This window comes from Pan troglodytes, chromosome 20 (assembly GCF_028858775.2).
Source record: "Pan troglodytes isolate AG18354 chromosome 20, NHGRI_mPanTro3-v2.0_pri, whole genome shotgun sequence".
Lineage (NCBI taxonomy): Eukaryota > Metazoa > Chordata > Mammalia > Primates > Hominidae > Pan > Pan troglodytes.
In genome coordinates this window covers 39,540,966-39,563,956 of record NC_072418.2, presented here as the reverse complement: position 1 = coordinate 39,563,956, position 22,991 = coordinate 39,540,966, and the positions used below count along the sequence as shown (strand labels likewise).

Genomic DNA, 22,991 nt, shown 5'->3' with positions numbered 1-22,991 from the left:
CTTATTATTTTTGGTCTTGGAGTAGAGATTCCTTTTTCTCCCCATTCCCAAGGGTAGAAAGACTGTAATTTTTTGTGCTTATGTTTGTCTAAACTTTCTGTTAAGTCACTATCAACAGTTGGACTCACTTGTGCACTGGGACATGACTGAGTTTGTCCTGTGCAATTGTGGTAGAATTGACCTCGAGGTGCCCAATCTATAATAGTTCCAAATTCATCATTTTGTAATATGACCACACTATTGGCCACACATTCTTCCTAAACTAAAAGTTCTGTGTCTTTTGATACCTTGGGAATTTCCGTGGGGCAAGGTTTCCCTTTAGGCCTACATTTTAATGATCTTTGATAAGAAAAGTCCTGTAAATAATTTACCTGTGGCCTGAGTGACATTCCGCTTACCATGTGATAAGTGAATCTACTGGTGGTACAGTAAGTAAGTACTTCTACCAACCAATTTTGGATTGTAGGCATTAAACATCCTGGTGTTCTCCCTAGACAAATAGGAGGATAACGATACCCAGTAGAAATATTTATCGTCATTCCTTCTTCCTCAGGTTTGGCAGGGCAGTGATCATCTGTGGGGCCAGGTACCCATACACTATTATTAACATATACTTCAATAGGATTATCCATCCATGTGACTGCCCGAATTAAGGGCAGGAAAGGCACACAGGCCCAGTAGGTATAATTAGCTGCAGCTGCTCCTACAGGCATGGGGAGACTTACCACCGTTGATACAATCATCAAAGCTGCAAGCAGCATACTCTCTGGAGTTTGTGTCACCTTTGTGTTCTCAAGGCCTTTTTTAGCTAACTGTGTTAGCTTCTTTAATTGTGCCCAAGTCGGCGGCTCTGCCTTCTTGGTGAATGGCAACTTCATCTATTCTTCTGACATCACCATTTTATCTTGTGAGTTGATGGTGTTTGATTGCGGTGTTTCTGTCTCCGTGGAGGTGCTTTTCTTTGCATCTCCGACAGGTTCATTGTAGAACTTCAAATGTCTAGTTGGTATCCAAACAGGAAGCTGATTTTCTCCTGGTGAAACACAAGCAAAACCTCTCCTCCACGTTACCACCTTCCCTATTTCCCATGTCTTATTGTTGTTGTCTTTCCACCAAATCAGTTTTCCTTCATGTGGGCTATTCTTTTTTTACCAGTAAGATGTTGTTCTGCAGGAGTAGTAGTCTGATTTCTATAAATGTTTAAAAAATTTAAAGTATAGAGTGCTAGATTAAGTTGCATCTGAGGAGTGGTACACTCCTTACTGTCTCCCCCTTCTTTTTGTTTAACTAATTGAGTTTTGTGTGTTCTATTAGTTCTTTCAACTATGGCCTGTCCTTGGGAATTATAGGGAATTCCTGTTGTATGTGTAATTTTCTTGGAAAGCTTTACTACACTATCCTGGTCCACTGTTAGTTTTGATTTTTTCTGGAACTCCCATTACAGCAAAACAAGATAATAAATGTTTTTTAACATGAGAAGTACTTTCTCCTGTCTGGCAAGTTGCCCATATGAAATGTGAGTAAGTATCAACTGTTACATGAACACATGATAATCTTCCAAATGAAGGTACATGCGTGACATCTGTTTGTCATAACGCATTAGGACACAGACCTCTGGGATTAACTTCTGCCTCTTGAGTGGGCAGGTGTGGGACTTGACACTGGGTGCAATGTTGTACAATATTTTTTGCCTGTTTCTGTGTGACATCAAATTTGTTTTTTAATCCTGCTGCATTTACATGGGCCAAAGTATGAAATTCTTGTGCTTTTATGAATGCAGATGATACCAGTAAGTCAGCTTGTTCATTTGCTTTAGTCAAAGGCCCTGGTAAATTAGTGTATGCTCGAATATGAGTAATATAAAATGGGAAATTTCTTTTTCTTACAGTTTGTTGTAATAAATTGAATAGCTGGTTTAACTGATCATCCATGCTATATTTGATTAGAGCTGTCTCAACATCCCTTGTAGCCTGTACTACATATGCAGAATCTGATACAATATTGATAGGTTGATCAAAATCTTGTAACACTGTAATGACTGCAACCAACTCTGCTCTTTGAGCCAATTGATACTGAGTTTTGATTACTTGCTCTTTTGGCTCTGTGTAAGCTGCTTTTCCATTGTTGGAACCATCAGTATATACTGTCAGAGCATTTTCTAAAGGTCCGTGACTGGTAATTTTAGGTAAAATCCAAGTAGTCAATTTAAAAACTGGAGGATTTTTGTTTTTGGGTAATGATTATCAGTAATTCCCACAAAATCAGCAAGACCAATCTGCCATGCACCAGAATTGATAAAGGCTTGTCTAACTTGTTCCTTGGTTAAAGGGACAACTATTTTGTCTGGGTCGTTTCCACACAATTTTATTATTCGTAATCTTGCCTGACCAATTAATGTAGCTATTTGAGCCAAGTATAATGTAAAAGTCTTAATTGTACTGTGAGGAAGGAATGACCACTCCACAAGATCAGTATTTTGAACAATGATGCCTGTTGGAGAATGTGCAGTAGCAAAAATCAAAAGTTGGAGTGGGGCTAAGGGATCTATTCTATTTATTTGCACTGACTGAATTTTTTCTTCCACTAATTTAATTTCTTTTGTTGCCTCTCGGGTTAATATTCTTTTACTATTTAAGTCTGGGTCTCCTCTTAAGATAGAGAACAAATTTGACATGGCATAAGTAGGAATACCTAGAGTTGGCCAAATCCAATTAATGTCTCCTAGCAATTTTTGAAAATCATTTAATGTTTTTAATGTGCCTTTTCTTATTTCTATTTTTTGTGGCTTAATTTTTTTATTTTCTATCTGCATCCCTAAATAATGAAAAGGAGTAGAGGTTTGAATCTTACCAGATGCTATTGCCAGTCCTGCGTTGGCAACCTCTGCTTGCAGAAATGTGTAACAGTCATGTCTCTCGTTTCTGCAGCACATAAAATATCAACATAATGAATGATATAACAGTCTGAAAACTTATCTCTAACTGGTTGAAGAGCTTGACCTACGAAAGTCTGACAAATAGTTGGACTATTAAGCATTCCCTGAGGTAACACTTTCCACTGAAACCTGGTGGCTGGTTCTTTATTATTTATGGCTGGTATAGTAAAGGCAAATTTTTCACAATCCTGCTCCACCAGAGGAATGGTAAAAAAGCAATCCTTCAGATCAATTATAATTAAAGGCCAGTCTTTTGGGATCATGGCCGGAGAGGGCAACCCTGGTTGGAGATGCCCCATGGGTTGAATTATGGCATTTACGGCCCTTAAGTCAGTTAACATTCGCCATCTGCTGGATTTTTTCTGAATTACAAACACAGGAGAATTCCAAGGCGAGAATGAAGGCTCAATATGTCCGTTTTCTAATTGTTACTTTGCTAATAAATGTAAAGCCTCCAGTTTTTGTTTTGGTAGCAGCCACTGATTTACCCATACAGGTTTTTCTGTTTTCCAAGTTAATGGAGTGGGTTTAGGAGGCTCTACAGTTGCCGCCCCTAAAAAGGATACCCTATTGCTGCTGTTTCTTGATTTCCCTCAGTCTCAATTGGGACTTTAATGCCATTTTCATTTTTTCCTAGTCCCTTTCCTGGTATATATCCCATCTTAGTCGTGATTTTTTGATTTGTGGGGCTATATAATGGAGCAGGCATAGTGATTTCCTCACCCCATTGTTGTAATAAATCTCGACCCCACAGATTAACGGGAATTGAAGTAATCATTGGCTGAACAGTACTTTCTTGATTATCTGGCCCTAAGCAATGTAAAATCTCAGTACTTTGATACACTTCTGAGGCAGTGCCTACGCCGACAAGTCCTGTAACAGCCTTTTGTTTAGGCCAATTTTTTGGCCACCGATTGAAAGCAATGATAGAGACATCTGCTGCAGTGTCTACCAACCCCTCAAACTGTTTTCCTTGAATAATGGCCTTACACACAGGTCTGCTCTCTGAGACCTGACTTGCCCAATATGCAGCCTTTCCTGCTGGATCAGTGCTTCCAAACCCTCCTGTTCTTTTTATCTCACTGTTTTCAACCTTAATATAAGGCAGGAATAATAATTAAGCAATCTTGTCTCCTGGACTGGCACTCCAAGGAATTGAGGAGCTAATAACCAATTGAATTTCGACTTTGTAGTCTGAATCAACCACACCAGTATGAATTTGAACTCCCTTTAGATTTAGACTCGATCTTCCTGAGATTAGTCCTACAGTCCCCTCAGGCCGTGGGCCATATATCCCTGTGGGGATTTTTTTGTGGGGGCTCCCTGGAAGCAGAGAGACTGCTTGTATAGTACACAAATCTACTGCTGCACTGCCACTTGTGGCCGGGGACAGTTGCTGTATTGTGGTAACTGGCCCATTCCCTGAAGCACTTGTGACAGTGGGGGTTGTTGTCCCTGAAAACCCTGAGGAACAAAGGGCTAAATTGGGAATGCCCCAGTTTGTTGCGGGGCCTGAGGCTGGCCCCTCTTCTCGTTTCCCAACAATGGTTGCCCATTTTTATCAAATTTAGAATGACATTGATTAGCCCAATGTTTTCCTTTTTTACCTCTTGGACATAAGTCAGGTGGCTCTTTATCTGTTGTTGTAGTAGTTTGAGTAGTTATATTTTGTTTATTTGAGGCTGGGCAATTCTTTTTTTGATGACCAATTTGTCCACAATTATAACATTTTCCCCTAAATGTTCTAAGTTGTCCTCCTAAAGCAAGTCCCGTTACTGCTTGAGCGATAAGCATAGCTTTATGCATAGCTCCTCCAATTCCATCACAGCCTTTTACGTACTCTTGAGATTACATCTGATCCCACTGGGACCTTTCCTTTTAATGGTTTAATGGCTGATTGACACTCAGGATTGGCATTTTCGTATGCCATCAACTCCACTATGACCTTACGGGCATTCTCATTGGTAATTGACTTTTGAGCAGCATCTTGGAGGCTTGCCGCAAAATCAGGGTAGGGCTCCTTTAGCGCCTTGTCTTATTGTATTGAATGAGGGGCAGGTGGTTCCTGGGTCTTGGCTTTTTTCCCAGGCTCTAAGGCAGATAGGTCTAACTTGCTCAGTGGCCTCATTTTACATTATTGCTTGTTGATTAGTAGTGCTCCAATTTTGACCTGTTCCTAATAGTTGATCTGCATCTATGTTAACTGGAGGATTGGCAGCCCTATTTTTTTGGACCTGTTCTTGTGCCCCATCAATCCACCAAGTCTTAAATTGTAAACATTGAGAGGGTGAGAGCGATCATTTGGCCAAAATCTCCCAATCATAAGGAATGAGTCTATGTCCATGAGCAATGGAATCTAATAATGTCCTCATATAAGGGGAGTTGGGTCCATACTGTTTTACTCCCTCTTTCATATCTTTTAGCATTTTTATGGAAAAGGACTCATATCTGGCCTCAGCTAGGGGAGGCGCTCCCTCTTGGTCCTCTTCTTCAGGTGGTATCGGTTCTAATATTACTGGGAATTGCCATGCCTCGGTATCTCCTTGTTTTCTTGCCTTATCAATAATTTTATGTAATGCACTACCCTGTCCACTAGGTGGTGGTGTAGGATTAAATCTCATAGTGGGCGGCTGAGGATATAGCGCCCTGCCCTGTGGTGCTGGAAACATTCCTGGCTGTCCATACTGATTTTCTGGGGGCGGCTGATCCTGAAGTTCAGCTGGCGGCCAGTATTGATAGGTTACTGGCGATTGGGTCTTATTTTCCACCGGCTGATATTGTGGATACTGTATTTGGATTGGCATTGCCGTGACAGAGACTCTATCTTTCCCTATTTGATATTCTTTTGGGGTTTGTACTTGTCTAACCTGCATTTGAGGTTGTAATGTTACAGGCATCTGAACTGCTGGGAGAGGAGTTGGCCATCGTGGTTTAGACTCTGATGGCCCCACTAATTCTGGACCTTTTTCTTCTAATTTTAAAATTTCAGGATGTATCACCTCCTGTAATTGATTATAGTCAACATTTTGCATTGACCGAACCATTACCGGCTCTGCTACGTATTTACAATGTGAACTTTCCGTTCCTTTCCCAGATTCTATCCCTGCTTCTTCTTTACAACCTATTACACATTTTCCAGGGGCATCAGAAACTGAAATGCTATCTTCTCCTGTTTGAAACGGTTCTAAAGCTACTTTAATAATGGCTCAATCATTCCATACTGTAAGTGGGATGATTTTTACCCTCCCTACTTGCTTGTTTTAATTCTTTGCCAATTTTTTCCCAATCTTTTAGATCTAAAGTTCCCCGTTCTAGAAACCATGGGCAGAATTGTTCTATTGTTTGAAATAGAGTGATTAGATTTTTTTGTAGAGACTCTGACTCCCCCTCTTTTTAAAAGAATTTTAATAGAGCTAAGAGGCATATTTACTTTTAGTTTGTCCCATTGTTACCCTGGCTTCTTCTGAGCGCACAAGCTTACCGCAAAGGGTGACCATAGACGTACTCAGGAATCTCTCGTCGACTTGTCCTCAATGACCACGCTCGAGCGTACCTTCACCCTAGAGAAAAGCACCTACATTGGACACCCGATGAAGGAGTGGCCTGCCCCTCCACACCTGTGGGTGTTTCTCGTCAGGTGGAATGAGAGACTTGAGAAAAGAGACACAGAGACAAAGTATAGAGAAAGAAAAGTGGGCCCAGGGGACCGGCGCTCACCATACGGAGGACCCGCGCCAGCACTGGTCTCTGAGTTCCCTCAGTGTTTATTGATCATTATCTCTACCATCTTGGAGAGGGGGATGTGGCAGGACAATAGGGTAATAGTGGGGAGAGGGTCAGCAGGAAAACATGTGAACAGAGGTCTTTGTGTCATAAATAAGTTTAAGGAAAGGTGCTGTGCCTTGATGTACATGTATACAAACATCTCGGTGCATTAAATAGCAGTATTTCTGCTAGCACGTCTCACCTCCAGCCCTAAGGCAGTTTTCTTCTATCTCAGTAAATAGAACATACAATTGGGTTTTACACTGAGACATTCTATTGCCCAGGGACGAGCAGGAGACAGGTGCCTTCCTCTTATCTCAACTGCAGAGAGGCCTTCCTCTTATCTCAACTGCAGAGAGGCCTTCCTTTTTTACTAATCCTCCTCAGCACAGACCCTTTACGGGTGTCGGGCTGGGGGACGGTCAGGTTTTCCCTTCCCACGAGGCCATATCTCAGGCTATCACATGGAGAGAAACCTTGGACAATACCTGGCTTTCCTAGGCAGAGGTCCCTGTGGCCTTCCACAGTGTATTGTGTCCCTGGGTACTTGAGATTAGAGAATGGTGATGACTTTTAACAAGCACGCTGCCTTCAAGCACTTTTTTAACAAAGCACATCCTGCATAGCCCTAAATCCATTAAACCTTGAGTCAACACAGCACATGTTTCAGGGAGCACAGGGTTGGGGGTAGGGTTACAGATTAATAGCATCTCAAGGCAGAGGAATTTTTCTTAGTACAGAACAAAATGGAGTCTCTTATGTCTACTTCTTTCTACATAGACACAGTAAGAGGCTGATCTCTCTTTCTTTTCCCCACAAAGACCAGCTTGGCCAACATGGTGAAACCCTGTCTCTACTAAAAATACAAAAAAATTTAGCCAGGCATGATGGCACATGCAGGGATTCCCAGCTACCTGGGAGCTGAGGCAAGAGAATTGCTTGAATCCAGGAGGTGGAGGTTGCAGTGAGCCGAGATCACACCACTGCACTTCAGCCTGGGCAACAGAGCAGGACTCCATCTCAAAAAAAAAAAAAAAGAAAAAGAATGCACCATTTCGCCTCATCTCTCAGCATTTTACATAACCGATCATTCCTTCTTAAAACACTTTTTTTGGAAAATATGGGTGGAGCCAAGATGGCCAGATAGGAACAGCTCTGGTCTGCAGCTCCCAGCGTGAACGACGCAGAAGACGGGTGATTTCTGCATTTCCATCTGAGGTACCGGGTTCATCTCACTAGGGAGTGCCAGACAGTGGGTGCAGGACAGTGGGTGCAGCGCACCGTGCGCGAGCCGAAGCAGGGCGAGGCATTGCCTCACTCGGTAAGTGCAAGGGGTCAGGGAGTTCCCTTTCCTAGTCAAAGAAAGGGGTGACACACAGCACCTGGAAAATCGGGTCACTCCCACCCTAATACTGCGCTTTTCCAACGGGCTTAAAAAACAGCACACCAGGAGATTATATCCCACACCTGGCTCAGAGGGTCCTATGCCCATGGAGTCTCACTGATTGATCTCAGACTGCTGTGCTAGCAAACTGCAAGGCAGCAGCGAGGCTGGGGGAGGGGTGCCTGCCATTGCCCAGGCTTGCTTAGGTAAACAAAGCAGCCTGGAAGCTTGAACTGGGTGGAGCCCACCATAGCTAAAGGAGGCCTTCCTGCCTCTTATAGGCTCCACCTCTGGGGGCAGGGCACAGACAAACAAAAAGACAGCAGTAACCTGTGCAGACTTAAACGTCCCTGTCTGACAGCTTTGAAGAGAGTAGTGGTTCTCCCAGCACACAGCTGGAGATCTGAGAACGGACAGACTGCCTCCTCAAGTGGGTCCCTGACCCCCGAGCAGCCTAACTGGGAGGCACCCCCCAGTAGGGGCAGACTGACACCTCACATGGCCGGGTACTCCTCTGAGACAAAACTTCCAGAGGAACGATCAGGCAGCAGCATTTGCGGTTCACGAAAATCGGCTGTTCTACAGCCACTGCTGTTCTGCAGCCACTGCTGCTCATACCCAGGCAAACAGGGTCTGGAGTGGACCTCTAGCAAACTCCAACAGACCTGCAGCCGAGGCTCCTGTCTGTTAGAAGGAAAACTAACAAACAGAAAGGACATCCACACCAAAAACTCATCTGTACGTCACCATCATCAAAGACCAAAAGTAGATAAAACCACAAAGATGGGGAAAAAACAGAGCAGAAAAACTGGAAACTCTAAAAAGCAGAGCACCTCTCCTCCTCCAAAGGAATGCAGTTCCTCACCAGCAACGGAACAAAGCTGGACGGAGAATGACTTTGACGAGTTGAGAGAAGAAGGCTTCAGACGATCAAACTACTCCTGAGCTACAGAAGGAAATTCAAATCAATGGCAAAGAAGTTAAAAACTTTGAAATAAAAATTATATGTATGTATAACTAGAATAACCAATGCAGAGAAGTACTTAAAGGAGCTGATGGAGCTGAAAGCCAAGGCTCGAGAACTATGTGAAGAATGCAGAAGCCTCAGGAGCCGACACGATCAACTGGAAGAAAGGGTATCAGTGATGGAAGATCAAATGAATGAAATGAAGTGAGAAGGGAAGTTTAGAGAAAAAAGAATAGAAAGAAATGAACAAAGCCTCCAAGAAATATGGGACTATTTGAAAAGACCAAATCTATGATTGGTGTACCTGAAAGTGACAGGGAGAATGGAACCAAGTTGGAAAACACTCTGCAGGATATTATCCAGGAGAACTTCCCCAATCTAGCAAGGCAGGCCAACATTCAGATTCAGGAAATACAGAGAATGCCACAAAGATACTCCTCGAGAAGAGCAACTCCAAGACACATAATTGTCAGATTCACCAAAGTTGAAATGAAGGAAAAAATGTTAAGGGCAGCCAGAGAGAAAGGTCGGGTTACCCACAAAGGGAAGCCCATCAGACTAACAGCGGATCTCTCGCCAGAAACTCTACAAGCCAGAAGACAGTGGGGGCCAATATTCAACATTCTTAAAGAAAAGAATTTCCAACCCAGAATTTCATATCCAGCCAAACTAAGCTTCATAAGTGAAGGAGAAGTAAAATCCTTTACAGACAAGCAAATGCTGAGATTTTGTCACCAGCAGGCCTGCCCTAAAAGAGCTCCTGAAGGAAACACTAAACATAGAAAGGAACAACCAGTACCAGCCGCTGCAAAAACATGCCAAATTGTAAAGACCATCGAGGCTAGGAAGAAACTGCATCAACTAATGAGCAAAATAACCAGCTAACATCATAATGACAGGATCAAATTCACACATAACAATATTAACTTTAAATGTAAATGGGCTAAATGCTCCAATTAAAAGACACAGACTGGCAAATTGGATAAAGAGTCAAGACCCATCAGTGTGCTGTATTCAGGAAACCCATCTCACGTGCAGAGACACACATAGGCTCAAAATAAAGGGATGGAGGAAGATCTACCAAGCAAATGGAAAACAAAAAAAGGCAGGGGTTGCAATCCTAGTCTCTGATAAAACAGACTTTAAACCAACAAAGATCAAAAGAGACAAAGAAGGCCATTACATAATGTTAAAGGGATCAATTCACCAAGAAGAGCTAACTATCCTAAATATATATGCATCCAATACAGGAGCACCCAGATTCATAAAGCAAGTCCTGAGTGACCTACAAAGAGACTTAGACTCCCACACAATAATAATGGGAGACTTTTTAACACCCCACTGTCAACATTACACAGATCAGCGAGACAGAAAGTTAACAAGGATACCCAGGAATTGAACTCGGCTCTGCACCAAGTGGACCTAATAGACATCTACAGAACTCTCCACCCCAAATCAACAGAATATACATTTTTTTCAGCACCACACCACACCTATTCCAAAACTGACCACATAGTTGGAAGTAAAGCTCTCCTCAACAAATGTAAAAGAACAGAAATTATAACAAACTGTCTCTCAGACTACAGTGCAATCAAACTAGAACTCAGGATTAAGAAACTCACTCAAAACCACTCCACTACATGGAAACTGAACAACCTGCTCCTGAATGACTACTGGGTACATAATGAAATGAAGGCAGAAATCAAGATGTTCTTTGAAACCAACGAGAACAAAGACACAACATACCAGAGTCTCTGGGACACATTCAAAGCAGTGTGTAGAGGGAAATATATAGCACTAAGTGTCCACAAGAGAAAGCAGGAAAGATTCAAAATGGACACCCTAACACCACAATTAAAAGAACTAGAAAAGCAAGAGCAAACACATTCAAAAGCTAGCAGAAGGCAAGAAATAACTAAAATCAGAGCAGAACTGAAGGAAATAGAGACACAAAAAAAAACCTTCAAAAAATTAATGAATCCAGGAGCTGGTTTTTTGAAAAGATCAACAAAATTGATAGACTGCTAGGAAGACTAATAAAGAAGAAAAGAGAGAAGAATCAAATAGATGCAATAAAAAATGATAAAGGGGATATCACCACCAATCCCACAGAAATACAAACTACCATCAGAGAACACTACAAACACCTCTATGCAAATAAACTAGAAAATCTAGAAGAAATGGATAAATTCCTTGACACATACACCCTCCCAAGACTAAACCAGGAAGAAGTTGAATCTCTGAATAGACCAATAACAGGATCTGAAATTGTGGCAATAATCAATAGCTTACCAACCAAAAAGAGTCCAGGACCAGATGGATTCACAGTCAAATTCTACCAGAGGTACAAGGAGGAGCTGGTACCATTCCTTCTGAAACTATTCCAATCAATAGAAAAAGAGGGAATCCTGCCTAACTCATTTTACGAGGCCAGCATCATCCTGATACCAAAGCCTGGCAGAGACACAGCCAAAAAAGAGAATTTTAGACCAATATTCCTGATGAACATTGATGCAAAAATCCTCAATAAAATACTGGCAAACCGAATCCAGCAGCACATCAAAAAGCTTATCCCACCATGATCAAGTGGGCTTCATCCCTGGGATGCAAGGCTGGTTCAACATACACAAATCAATAAATGTAATCCAGCATATAAACAGAACCAAAGACAAAAACCACATGATTATCTCAATAGATGCAGAAAAGGCCTTTGACAAAATTCAACAACCCTTCATGCTAAAAACTCTCAATAAATTAGGTATTGATGGGATGTATCTCAAAATAATAAGAGCTATCTATGACAAACCCACAGCCAATATCATACTGAATGGGCAAAAACTGGAAGCACTCGCTTTGAAAACTGGCACAAGACAGAGATGCCCTCTCTCACCACTCCTATTCAACATAGTGTTGGAATTTCTGGCCAGGGCAATTAGGCAGGAGAAGGAAATAAAGGGTATTCAATTAGGAAAAGAGGAAGTCAAATTGTCCCTGTTTGCAGATGACATGATTGTGTATCTAGAAAACCCCATTGTCTCAGCCCAAAATCTCCTTAAGCTGATAAGCAACTACAGCAAAGTCTCAGGATACAAAATCAGTGTACAAAAATCAGCAGCATTCTTATACATGAATAACAGACAAACAGAGAGCCAAATCATGAGTGAACTCCCATTCACAATTGCTTCAAAGAGAATAAAATATCTAGGAATCCAACTTACAAGGGATGTGAAGGACCTCTTCAAGGAGAACTACAAACCACTGCTCAATGAAATAAAAGAGGATACAAACAAATGGAAGAACATTCCATGCTCATGGGTTGGAAGAATCAATATCATGAAAATGGCCATACTGCCCAAGGTAATTTATAGATTCAATGCCATCCCCATCAAGCTACCAATGACTTTCTTCACAGAATTGGAAAAAACTACTTTAAAGTTCATATGGAACCAAAAAAGAGCCCGCATTGCCAAGTCAATCCTAAGTCAAAAGAACAAAGCTGGAGGCATCATGCTACCTGACTTCAAACTATACTACAAGGCTACAGTAACCAAAACAGCATGGTACTGGTACCAAAACAGAGATATAGATCAATGGAACAGAACAGAGCCCTCAGAAATAATGCCGCATATCTACAACTATCTGATCTTTGACAAACCTGACAAAAACAAGCAATGGGGAAAGGATTCCCTATTTAATAAATGGTGCTGGGAAAACTGGCTAGCCATATGTAGAAAGCTGAAACTGGATCCCTTCCTTACACCTTATACAAAAATTAATTCAAGATGGATTAAAGACTTAAACGTTAGACCTAAAACCATAAAAACCCTAGAAGAAAACCTAGGCAATACCATTCAGGACGTAGGCATGGGCAAGGACTTCATGTCTCAAACACCAAAAGCAATGGCAACAAAAGCCAAAACTGACAAATGGGATCTAATTAAATTAAAGAGCTTCTGCACAGCAAAAGAAACTACCATCAGAGTGAACAGGCAACCTACAAAATGGTAGAAAATTTTCCCAACCTACTCATCTGACAAAGGGCTAATATCCAGAATCTACAATGAACTCAAATTTACAAGAAAAAAACAACCCCATCAAAAAGTGGGTGAAGGATATGAACAGACACTTCTCAAAAGAATACATTTATGCAGCCAAAAAACACATGAAAAAATGCTCATCATCACTGGCCATCAGAGAAATGCAAATCAAAACCACAATACCATCTCACACCATTTAGAATGACAATCATTAAAAAGTCAGGAAACAACAGGTGCTGGAGAGGATGTGGAGAAATACGAACACTTCTACACCGTTGGTGGGACTGTAAACTAGTTCAACCATTGTGGAAGTCAGTGTGGCGATTCCTCAGGGATCTAGAACTAGAAATACCATTTGACCCAGCCATCCCATTACTGGGTATATACCCAAAGGACTATATATCATGCTGCTATAAAGACACATGCACATGTCTGTTTATTGTGGCACTATTCACAATAGCAAAGACTTGGAACCAACCCAAATGTCCAACAATGATACACTGGATTAAGAAAATGTGGCACATATATACCATGGAATAGTATGCAGCCATAAAAAATGATAAGTTCATGTCCTTTATAGGGACATGGATGAAACTGGAAATCATCATTCTCAGCAAACTATCTCAAGGACAGAAAACCAAACACCGCATGTTCTCACTCATAGGTGAGAATTGAACAGTGAGAACACATGGACACAGGAAGGGGAACATCACACTCCAGGGACTGTTGTGGGGTGGGGGAAGGGGGGAGGGATAGCATTAGGAGATATACCTAATGCTAAATGACGAGTTAATGGGTGCAGTACACCAACATGGCACATGTATACATATGTAACAAACCTGCACATTGTGCACATGTACCCTAAAACTTAAAGTATAATTAAAAAAAAAACAACACTTTTTTCACATGGCTTCTAGGGTTCCGTGCTCTCTTAATTTTTCTCCTTCCTCAATGGCTATTCCTTCTTAGTCTCCATTGCTGTTTCCTTCTCATCTACCTGAAGTGACCCAGGGTTCAATCCTCAAACTTCCCTTTTTCATCCTTCCCCTTCTGTTTTGTATATAAAGGTACGCCCTGGGTGACCTCATCAAATCTTGTAGCTTTAAATGTTATTTCGTGATGACTTTCAAACTTATATCTGTAATCCAGATACCTCCCTAGAGTCACATACTTACACATTTGTGTCTATTGAACATCTTCATTTGATATCTAATAGTTCAAAACCAGACTTTTCACAATCCCTCCCAGGTCTGCCCCATCACAGTGAGGAGTTCTCAGTAAGTAGCACTTCCATTGTTCCAACCTTTCAGGCAAAACCTGCATAGTCTTCCTTGTCTTCTCTTTTCATGTTACATGTCCATTCCACCAACAAATCCTCTTTAGTATACCTTCAAAATATATCCACTATCTAATGATACCTCACTTCCTCCACCCTTACCTCCACCATCATCTGGTCTGAGTCAGGTGGATTATTGTTGTAGCCGCCTAATTTCTATCCATCTAGCTTCTGTACTTTCCCATTAACTATCTTTGTATTTACTAATTTTGGCTCCCCAACTCAGAGTAAAAGTCGATTTTTTAAAGATGGCTGAGACTGAGGTCAGATGGATTTTTTCCTGTCTCTGAAATTTAGGCCTTGAATAGGTTCCAATTTTGTAAAATGGTTTATTTCTAATCCCTGCCCTTTTGTGGGTGAAGGCCTTGTCTCTTGAATTTTTTCAGAACACTAAGATACAACCTTAGGCTATTGAAGCCAGCAAATGTCCCAAGGGTAGCTCTAACTTCAGAGCATGTTCACCTCTCCAGTTTCTGGCTCTCAGCTCTCACTTCATTGCTTGACTTCTTTATTTTCTTTTACTCTTGTCTTTTTTTTTTTTTTTTTTTTTTTTGAGCGGAGTCTCGCTCTGTCACCCAGGCTGGAGTGCAGTGGTGCAATCTTGGCTCACTGCAACCTCCACCTCCTGGTTCAAATGATTCTCCTGCCTCAGCCTCCCGAGTAGCTGGGACTACAGGCGTGTGCCACCATGCCCAGCTAATTTGTGTGTGTGTGTGTGTGTGTGTGTATTTTTAGTAGAGAGGGGGTTTCACGAGTGTTAGCCAAGATGGTCTCAATCTCCTGACCTCGTGATCCGCCCGCCTCAGCCTCCCAAAGTGCTGGTATTACAGGCATGAGCCACTGCGCCCAGCCTTAATCTTGTCTATATTTTTAAAAGGATGTTTGTCATATTTTACCCACCATTTATTGGTGTTTGTTAAGAAATCTGATATACCATTCAGATACCAAGTGTATCCACCTACTGTCACAGTCATAATATACAACAGTTCTATTAACCATCCCTAAATTCCCTCATGCTTTCTTCTTTGTCAACCTCTCCCCTTTCACCATTCCCAGCCTATGAAAAACTACTCACCAAATTCCATCCATATAGTTTTGCTTTGTCAAGAATGTCATATAAATAGAATCAAAATATGGCTTTTTTCACTTAGCAAAATATATTTAAGATTTATCCATATTGTTGCATGGATCAATTTGTTTCTGTTATTGTTGAGTAATGTTGCATGAATCAATACTTTGTTTCTGTTATTGCTGAGTAATGTTCCAGTACCTGGAATTGCCAAAGTTTGCTGATTCATTCGCCTTTTGAGGGACATCTGGTAGTTCCAGTTTGGAGCACTTCTGAATAAAGCTGTTATAATCTTTGACATATAGATGTTTGTGTGAGCATAAGTGTAAATACTAATGTGACCGCTGTATCATATGCTAAATGTATGTTTAACATTATAAGAAACTACCACACTCTTTTTTACCATAGTTACAGTGTTTTGCACTCTCAGCAACAGTATTTGAGAATTTTTGTGTTCTGTTTCTTGATCTGTATTTCTAACTGAAATATTCTTTATCACTGTAGACTCCTTCCCTTATATTGGATAATTGTTTTTTTTTCTTTTTCTTTTTTTATGAGCCAGAGTCTCGCTCTGTTGCCCAGGCTGGCTTGCTAGTGGTGAGATCTTGGCTCACTGTAACCTCTGCCTCCCTGGTTCAAGTGATTCTCCTGCCTCAGCCTCCCAAGTAATTGGGATTACAGGCGCCTGCCACCACACCCAGCTGATTTTGTATTTTGTTTTTTTTGAGATGAAGTCTTGCACTGTCACCCAGGCTGGCGTGCAGTGGCATGATCTCGGCTCACTGCAACCTCTGCCTCCCAGGTTCAAGCGATTCTCCTGCCTTAGCCTCCCGAGTAGCTGGGATTACAGGCACCCGCCACCATGCCTGGCTAATTTTTTGTATTTTTAGTAGAGACGGGTTTTCACCATGTTGGCCAGGTTGGTCTCGAACTCCTGACCTCAAATGATCCACCTGCCTTGGCCTCCCAAAGTGCTGGGATTACAGGCATGAGCCACTGCGCCTGGCATGAATAATTGCCTTTTTTCTCTCCAACATTCCATGAGATTATAGAACCCTTTCATTACGTTATAGACCTGTAGTAGTGCCTGGGAACTCTAGGATGTGTTCTTCCCAGAACACACAGAATTGTCCTTGAATAGACAAGTAAATAAGAGAAGACATGAGGCAAGGCATGAAGAAACAAAGGAAACTGTGAAGTAAGGATAAGTAAACAAAAGCAACTTAGTATCCTATTTGAAAGGGATAGAGAGAGCTAAAGAGCAATTGGAGAGGCATATAGGATCATAGATTTAGTATGGAGGTGCTTTTGTTTCTATGTGTAAGGAAGTTATAGGGAAACCACAGATTACTGGTTTCTAGGCATGTACCACTAGGGTGGTATGAAGGGTTGATTACAGAGGAACAGGACAAGGGTATTTAGGAGTGACAGAAGTATGATGGTGGGTGGATACATGATTTGTGTCCTTATAAGTCAAAGTTTCTTTTGTTTTTTTCTCCTGTTTTTCATTCACCTGGTTTTTATTGAGTGCTTTCATTACCTGGTTTTTATTGAGTGCTAGACATCACAAAGAAAAGTTATAAGGTTTCAGTCCTTGGATAACATTATACAAAATCCAATAAAGATTTAAGTTTGCTATGGCAAGCAGTCTTGAATCACCTTAATCCAAATTTTTGAATTTGAGCTGATTCAAAGATGATTCAGACTTCAGACTCTGTCCAGATTGGTCTACTGTTTCTCCTTTATTCCTCAGTATAGCTCTCAGGGTTCCCAACCCAAAGTTTAAAGAATTCATGGCAGGCCCTGTCCTCCAGTTATTGTTGCCCAGCCCTGTGACACAGTCCAAAACACTGTTTAGTTTCTCCCCCTCTTAGCTTTTTCTAGAATTATAAGACTTCTCTAAGTGGAAGTGTGGACCCAGATGTTGGGCTTATCTCTTTGATTTTCATATTTTTCAATTTTTAGCCACTCACTCTTTATTATGTAAACGCTCCAGTGGCTTCACTCAAGTGCCTTTTATAATTTGCTTAATTTGTATAATTGCTATCATCTAGAAGGTTGGTCTAAATTACCTAAATTACCAGAAATTAATGTTTAAGATTTAGGGGCTGATAATTAAATTAAGACCTGAAGAATGAGGAAGAGTGTTTGTATAGTCTCATCCAGAGCAGTCCAAAGAAATGGAATAGGCTCTGGCTAGCTTTTAATTGAAAAAGGTCTGTGACTTTTTCAGAGTTGAAAGGAAGCTAGTTTTTCTGGCAAATAAGGAGCGAAGCTGAGAAGGCTCAACAGATACATAAGCAAGGAGAAGACCATGGAAGGGGAAATAAGTCAAAGTCATTGAAGAGTTTGGATTTTATATTAATATGGAAGCTACTAAAAAGTATTAAGCAGATAAAGAAAATCATGATCTGAATCTGAATCAGTTAATAGGAAGGATTAAAAGTACAGATCTCCAGGATCTTTTTCTGCTTCACTAGCAGTTAGTGTGGTGTAATGTTGGACAGCTATAATTTTAACATGCTCCCCAGGTGATTTTGATCCCCACCAAGGCTTGAGAACTACTCACTTTAAAATTGTTCTTAATCTCTTCCCTTATCTTCTCAAGTGAGTTTTCATTATTCTCTAATCTCTCAGATGCCCCTTTCATATATTAATATATGAGATGCTTCTTAGCTAATTTTTTTTAAATTCTAGATAGGAACATTACTGTACCATGAAATCAGTGTAGTGGGGTTTGTCTGCATGTGTATGAGACAGAGAAATTGAAAAAAGTAGAAATACTGCAGAATAGAATAGAAAGCAGGGAAGATACTGTTTTATGAAACTGTATATATATAGTAGTAGGTTGTGATGTGAAAGGTAGGTATTATTATGGGTCATAATAATCAATATTTGAAACAAACTCATGTATGTCTGTTATTTCTTATGGGCATTATTTTCCTATTATTTGTCTTTGCTATAGAAGTTATATTTCTCAATTTTTTTATTCTCTCTTATCTTTCAGACTTGCCTTCAAGGTGTGCAAGTAAGGACTTATCTCCAGAAAAGAACACTTATGAAACAGAATTATCCCAATGGGAAATGAGTGACAGACTTGAAAACTGTGATCTTGAAGAGTCCAATTCCAGGGATTATTTGGAAGCCAAAGGCAAGATGGAGAAGCAACAAGAAAATCAGAAGGAATATTTCAGGCAAGGGATGATCATATATGACAAAATGTCCATTTTCAACCAGCATACTTACTTATCTCAACATTCAAAATGTCATTCTACTGAGAAACCCTATAAATGTAAGGAATGTGGGAAAGCCTTCAGACGAGCCTCACACCTAACACAACATCAAAGTATTCATACTGGTGAAAAACCCTATGAATGTAAGCAATGCGGGAAGGCCTTTAGTCGTGATTCACAACTCAGTCTTCATCAGAGACTTCATACTGGTGAGAAACCCTATGCATGTAAGGAATGTGGGAAGGCCTTTACTCAAAGCTCACAACTTATTTTACATCATAGAATTCATACTGGTGAAAAACCATATAAATGTGAAGAATGTGGGAAAGCCTTTATTCGTAGCTCACAACTTACCCGACATCAAAAAGTTCATACTGGTGAGAAACCTTATGAATGTAAAGAATGTGGGAAGGCCTTTACTCAGAATTCACAACTTACACTACACCAGAGACTTCATACTGGTGAAAAGCTCTATGAATGTAAAGAATGTAGGAAGGTCTTTACTCAGCTCTCACAACTTATTCTGCATAAGAGAATTCATACCGGTGAGAAACCCTATGAATGTAAGGAATGTGGAAAAGCTTTTATTTGTGGCTCACAGCTTTCTCAACATCAGAAAATTCATAATGGGGAAAAACCATATGAATGTAAGGAATGTGGAAAGGCCTTTATTCGGGGCTCACTACTGATGCAACATCAGAGGATTCATACTGGTGAAAAACCCTATAAATGTGAAGAATGTGGGAAGGCCTTTATCCGTGGCTCACAACTTACTCAACACCAGAGAATTCACACCAATGAAAAGCCCTATGAATGTAAGGAATGTGGAAAGATGTTTAGTCATGGCTCACAACTTACTCAACATCAGAGAATACACACTGGTGAGAAACCCTATCAATGTAAGGAATGTGGAAAAGCGTTTAATCGTGGCTCACTCCTTACACGACACCAGAGGATTCATACTGGTGAGAAACCCTATGAATGTAAAGAATGTGGAAAAACCTTTAGTCGTGGCTCAGAACTTACTCAACATGAGCGAATTCACACAGGTGAGAAACCCTATGAATGTAAGGAATGTGGGAAATCTTTTATTCGTGGCTCCCAGCTTACTCAACATCAGAGAATCCATACTGGTGAGAAACCTTATGAATGTAAAGAATGTAGAATGGCCTTTACTCAGAGTTCACATCTTTCCCAACATCAAAGACTTCACACTGGTGAGAAACCCTATGTGTGTAATGAATGTGGAAAGGCCTTTGCGCGTGGCTTACTACTTATACAACATCAGAGAATTCATACTGGTGAGAAACCATATCAATGTAAGGAATGTGGGAAAGCCTTTATTCGTGGTTCACAGTTGACTCAACATCAGCGAATTCACACTGGAGAAAAACCCTATGAATGCAAGGAGTGTGGCAAGGCCTTTAGTCATGGCTCTCAGCTTACTCTACATCAGAGAATCCATACTGGTGAGAAGCCCTATGAATGCAGAGAATGTAGAAAGGCCTTTACTCAGAGTTCACATCTTTCTCGGCATCAGAGAATTCATACTGGTGAGAAACCATATCAATGTAAGGAATGTGGGAAGGCCTTTACTCGTGGTTCACAGCTAACTCAACATCAGAGAATTCATATCAGTGAGAAATCTTTTGAATATAAGGAATGTGGGATTGACTTTAGTCATGGCTCGCAAGTTTACATGTGAATTGTCTGATTATTTGAGATCACTATGAAGAGGTTCTCTGGTTGTTAGCAGCAAAGAATTCTCACAAATGTGAATATGGGCGCACATTTGCCTCATAAAGCACAGCATCAGATAATTTATGTGAGAGAAAATGGTAGTGTCATTCATATAGAAAAACATCATTACTGGAAACCTATTAAACATTAGCAAATTGGAGAATAGTTTTAATATAGTAAATGTAGGAAGCCCTTTAGCCATATTGAAAACAAATATCTTTTTCAACATTATCTTAGCTCTACTAGTTGATCTTTTTGTTATATGTATCATGATACTTAACCTCTACCTTGGTTTAATCATTTTAAGATAGACCTAAGTATATTACCTTTATTATAAGATTCTTGGAAGTATTATGTAAGTTATTACATGTAAAAGCTCTTAGAATGGTGCCTTGAACGTAGCATACCACAAATATTAGCTACCATTTTCACTAGTGTTATTTTAGAGAATTTGCATGAGAGGAGAGTACTTATGAGTATAATGAATATTGAGAAATCTTTTATCAACACATCCAAGATGACTTGGTTGGGGGGCACTGTATGCCATAATGAATGTGAGAAAGCTGTCATTTAAATCTCATCCATTATTGCTATAAGAGGAAATTCATACTGTTAAAAAAAAAAACCCAGTGGATATAATCAGTGTATTATTTAAAAAAAAAAACCCAGTGGATGTAATCAGTGTATTATTGAGCACAGCTGTTAGAGAAGTGTGACAAGGTGTGAAGTGATTTTTAACAAAGTCTAAGATCCAAAGTCTAATAAATCTAGGAATTTTTTAAAAACTTGAATGTATTGCTTTTGAAGTAAACAAAATAACTGATATTACAGACTATTTTGCAATGAAAAATGATGAGAGTTTGTGATACAGACTGCTTTTTTCCTACCCTATATCTATTTTCTCTTTTTTAGTAACAAATTTCTGGGCTGAAAATCTCAGCCTTCCTTGTAGGTCAGCAAGATAGAAGTGATATTTATATGAGTAGGAGATTTACGAAATCCATTTTTCCTGTCTTTTTTTCCCTGCCTACAATGTGGACATCTAAGCTGGAGCTCCGATACTCTCATGGGGACTTTGAGAATGGTATCTGGGTGTTATGGATCATGGAGCAGAAATACAGAAGGAGTCTGCAACCCTGATGACTTTGTGGAACAGCCATACTAGCTCTGGTCTGCTTGCCTCCTGTGTTTCTTTAAATAAAATTAAACATCTTATTTGTTGATGCTATTGTAGTTCTGTTATTGACAATAAAAATTCTTAAGGATATAAAATTTTGTACCTGGAAGTGGGATGCTATGGGTAAAAGAAATCTCAAATGGGGTATTGACTTAGGGCCATTGAGAATGAGGAACTGCCCAAATTAAGCTAGGAATTTGAAGATTCTTGTTTTAATAGGCAGGATGTTTTGTCACTGCCTCCCACTCTTACAAGCATGCTTTATATCAGTTGATGCTATAATGTTAGAGGAAATGCTAGAAGTGATTCAGAATATGTGTGTTGCATGTTTCTTGCTGCTTTCAGTAATGTCTTGTGAACGAGATAAATTTAGAGTAGAGCTAGGCAGCCCACTAGCAGCAATTGAAAGCAATATTGCTTTGGTAAGATGTTATCTATGATGGCAAGCCCTCAATCCTCCACCCTTAATCCACTTACAGTGATTTAATGTGACAACCGGAACAAGAAATCAGACCAGTGCCAATGCATACAAAGGCAGTCTGCTAGTATTATGGTTATGTTTTCCTCACAGGAGCCTATTGTTCTAAAAGTAGTCAGTTATTAGGTACTTAATATATTCCAGCCACTATCTTAGGTGTTTTGGATATTTGTCAGTGAACAATTCTAACAGGAGGAGATAATCATACACACAGAGTATGTTAGAACATAAGTGTTATGGGGAAAAAGTCATTGAAAAGACAGTGGGAGGGATATGATCATTTAGGTTGCTTTGTGAAATACAGTGATCAAGGTAGACCATCAAGAAGGATAGACTTGAGCCAAGACTTGAAGGAGTGTGGTGATTCCAGGCAGAGGAGAGAGGTCCTACAATGGGACTACACTGAAGTGTTTTAGGAAAAGTGGAGAAGTTATTGAAAAACACTGTGCAAAGGGATGGTTGCTAGAGCAGAACTGAGAGATAACAGAGAGCTATGTCTTGCCAAGCGTGCAAGCCATTGGAAAGATACTTTATTTTGAGGGAAACACAACTGTTGAAAAAAAAATCGATGAGGAGGTTGTAGTAACTCAGATGAAAGAGGATGTCATGGCTTCGGAAGAAGAGGTAACAATGGGCATAGTGGTTATTGGTTGTATTCTAGGTATATAGTAAATGTGACAGCAAGCAAGATTTGCTTAAGGGCTAGATGTAAAAGAGACAAGTCTAGGGTGACTTTAAGTCAAAGATTTTAGTCTTGAGCATCTGGGAATACAATGTTTTCATCAACCAGGATGGAGAAAACTTCAGTTCCAGGGTTTTAGGGGAAGATTGAGAGTTCAACTTTGAACACGTTGAATCTTTAGATGTCTT

At 40.3% G+C, this 22,991-nt stretch overlaps 1 protein-coding gene across 10 annotated transcripts in view; it reads left to right on the top strand.

Moving 5' to 3' along the window:
* The window catches only part of ZNF420 (zinc finger protein 420), a 126,181-nt gene extending 104,489 nt beyond the window's left edge, over positions 1-21,692 (top strand). For 5 of the 10 annotated variants that reach the window (XM_054673361.2, XM_054673362.2, XM_009435426.4 and 2 more), the window contains 2 exons: positions 18,501-20,279; positions 21,514-21,692. In XM_054673361.2, coding sequence (XP_054529336.1) covers positions 18,501-20,279; positions 21,514-21,545 — 1,811 coding nt within the window. In that variant the 3' untranslated portion in view covers positions 21,546-21,692. Of the gene's footprint in view, positions 1-18,500 lie in introns of all 10 variants that reach the window. The other 5 variants (XM_016935764.4, XM_016935763.4, XM_003953466.5 and 2 more) reach the window with 1 other exon arrangement.
* The last annotated feature ends 1,299 nt before the right edge of the window (positions 21,693-22,991 follow it).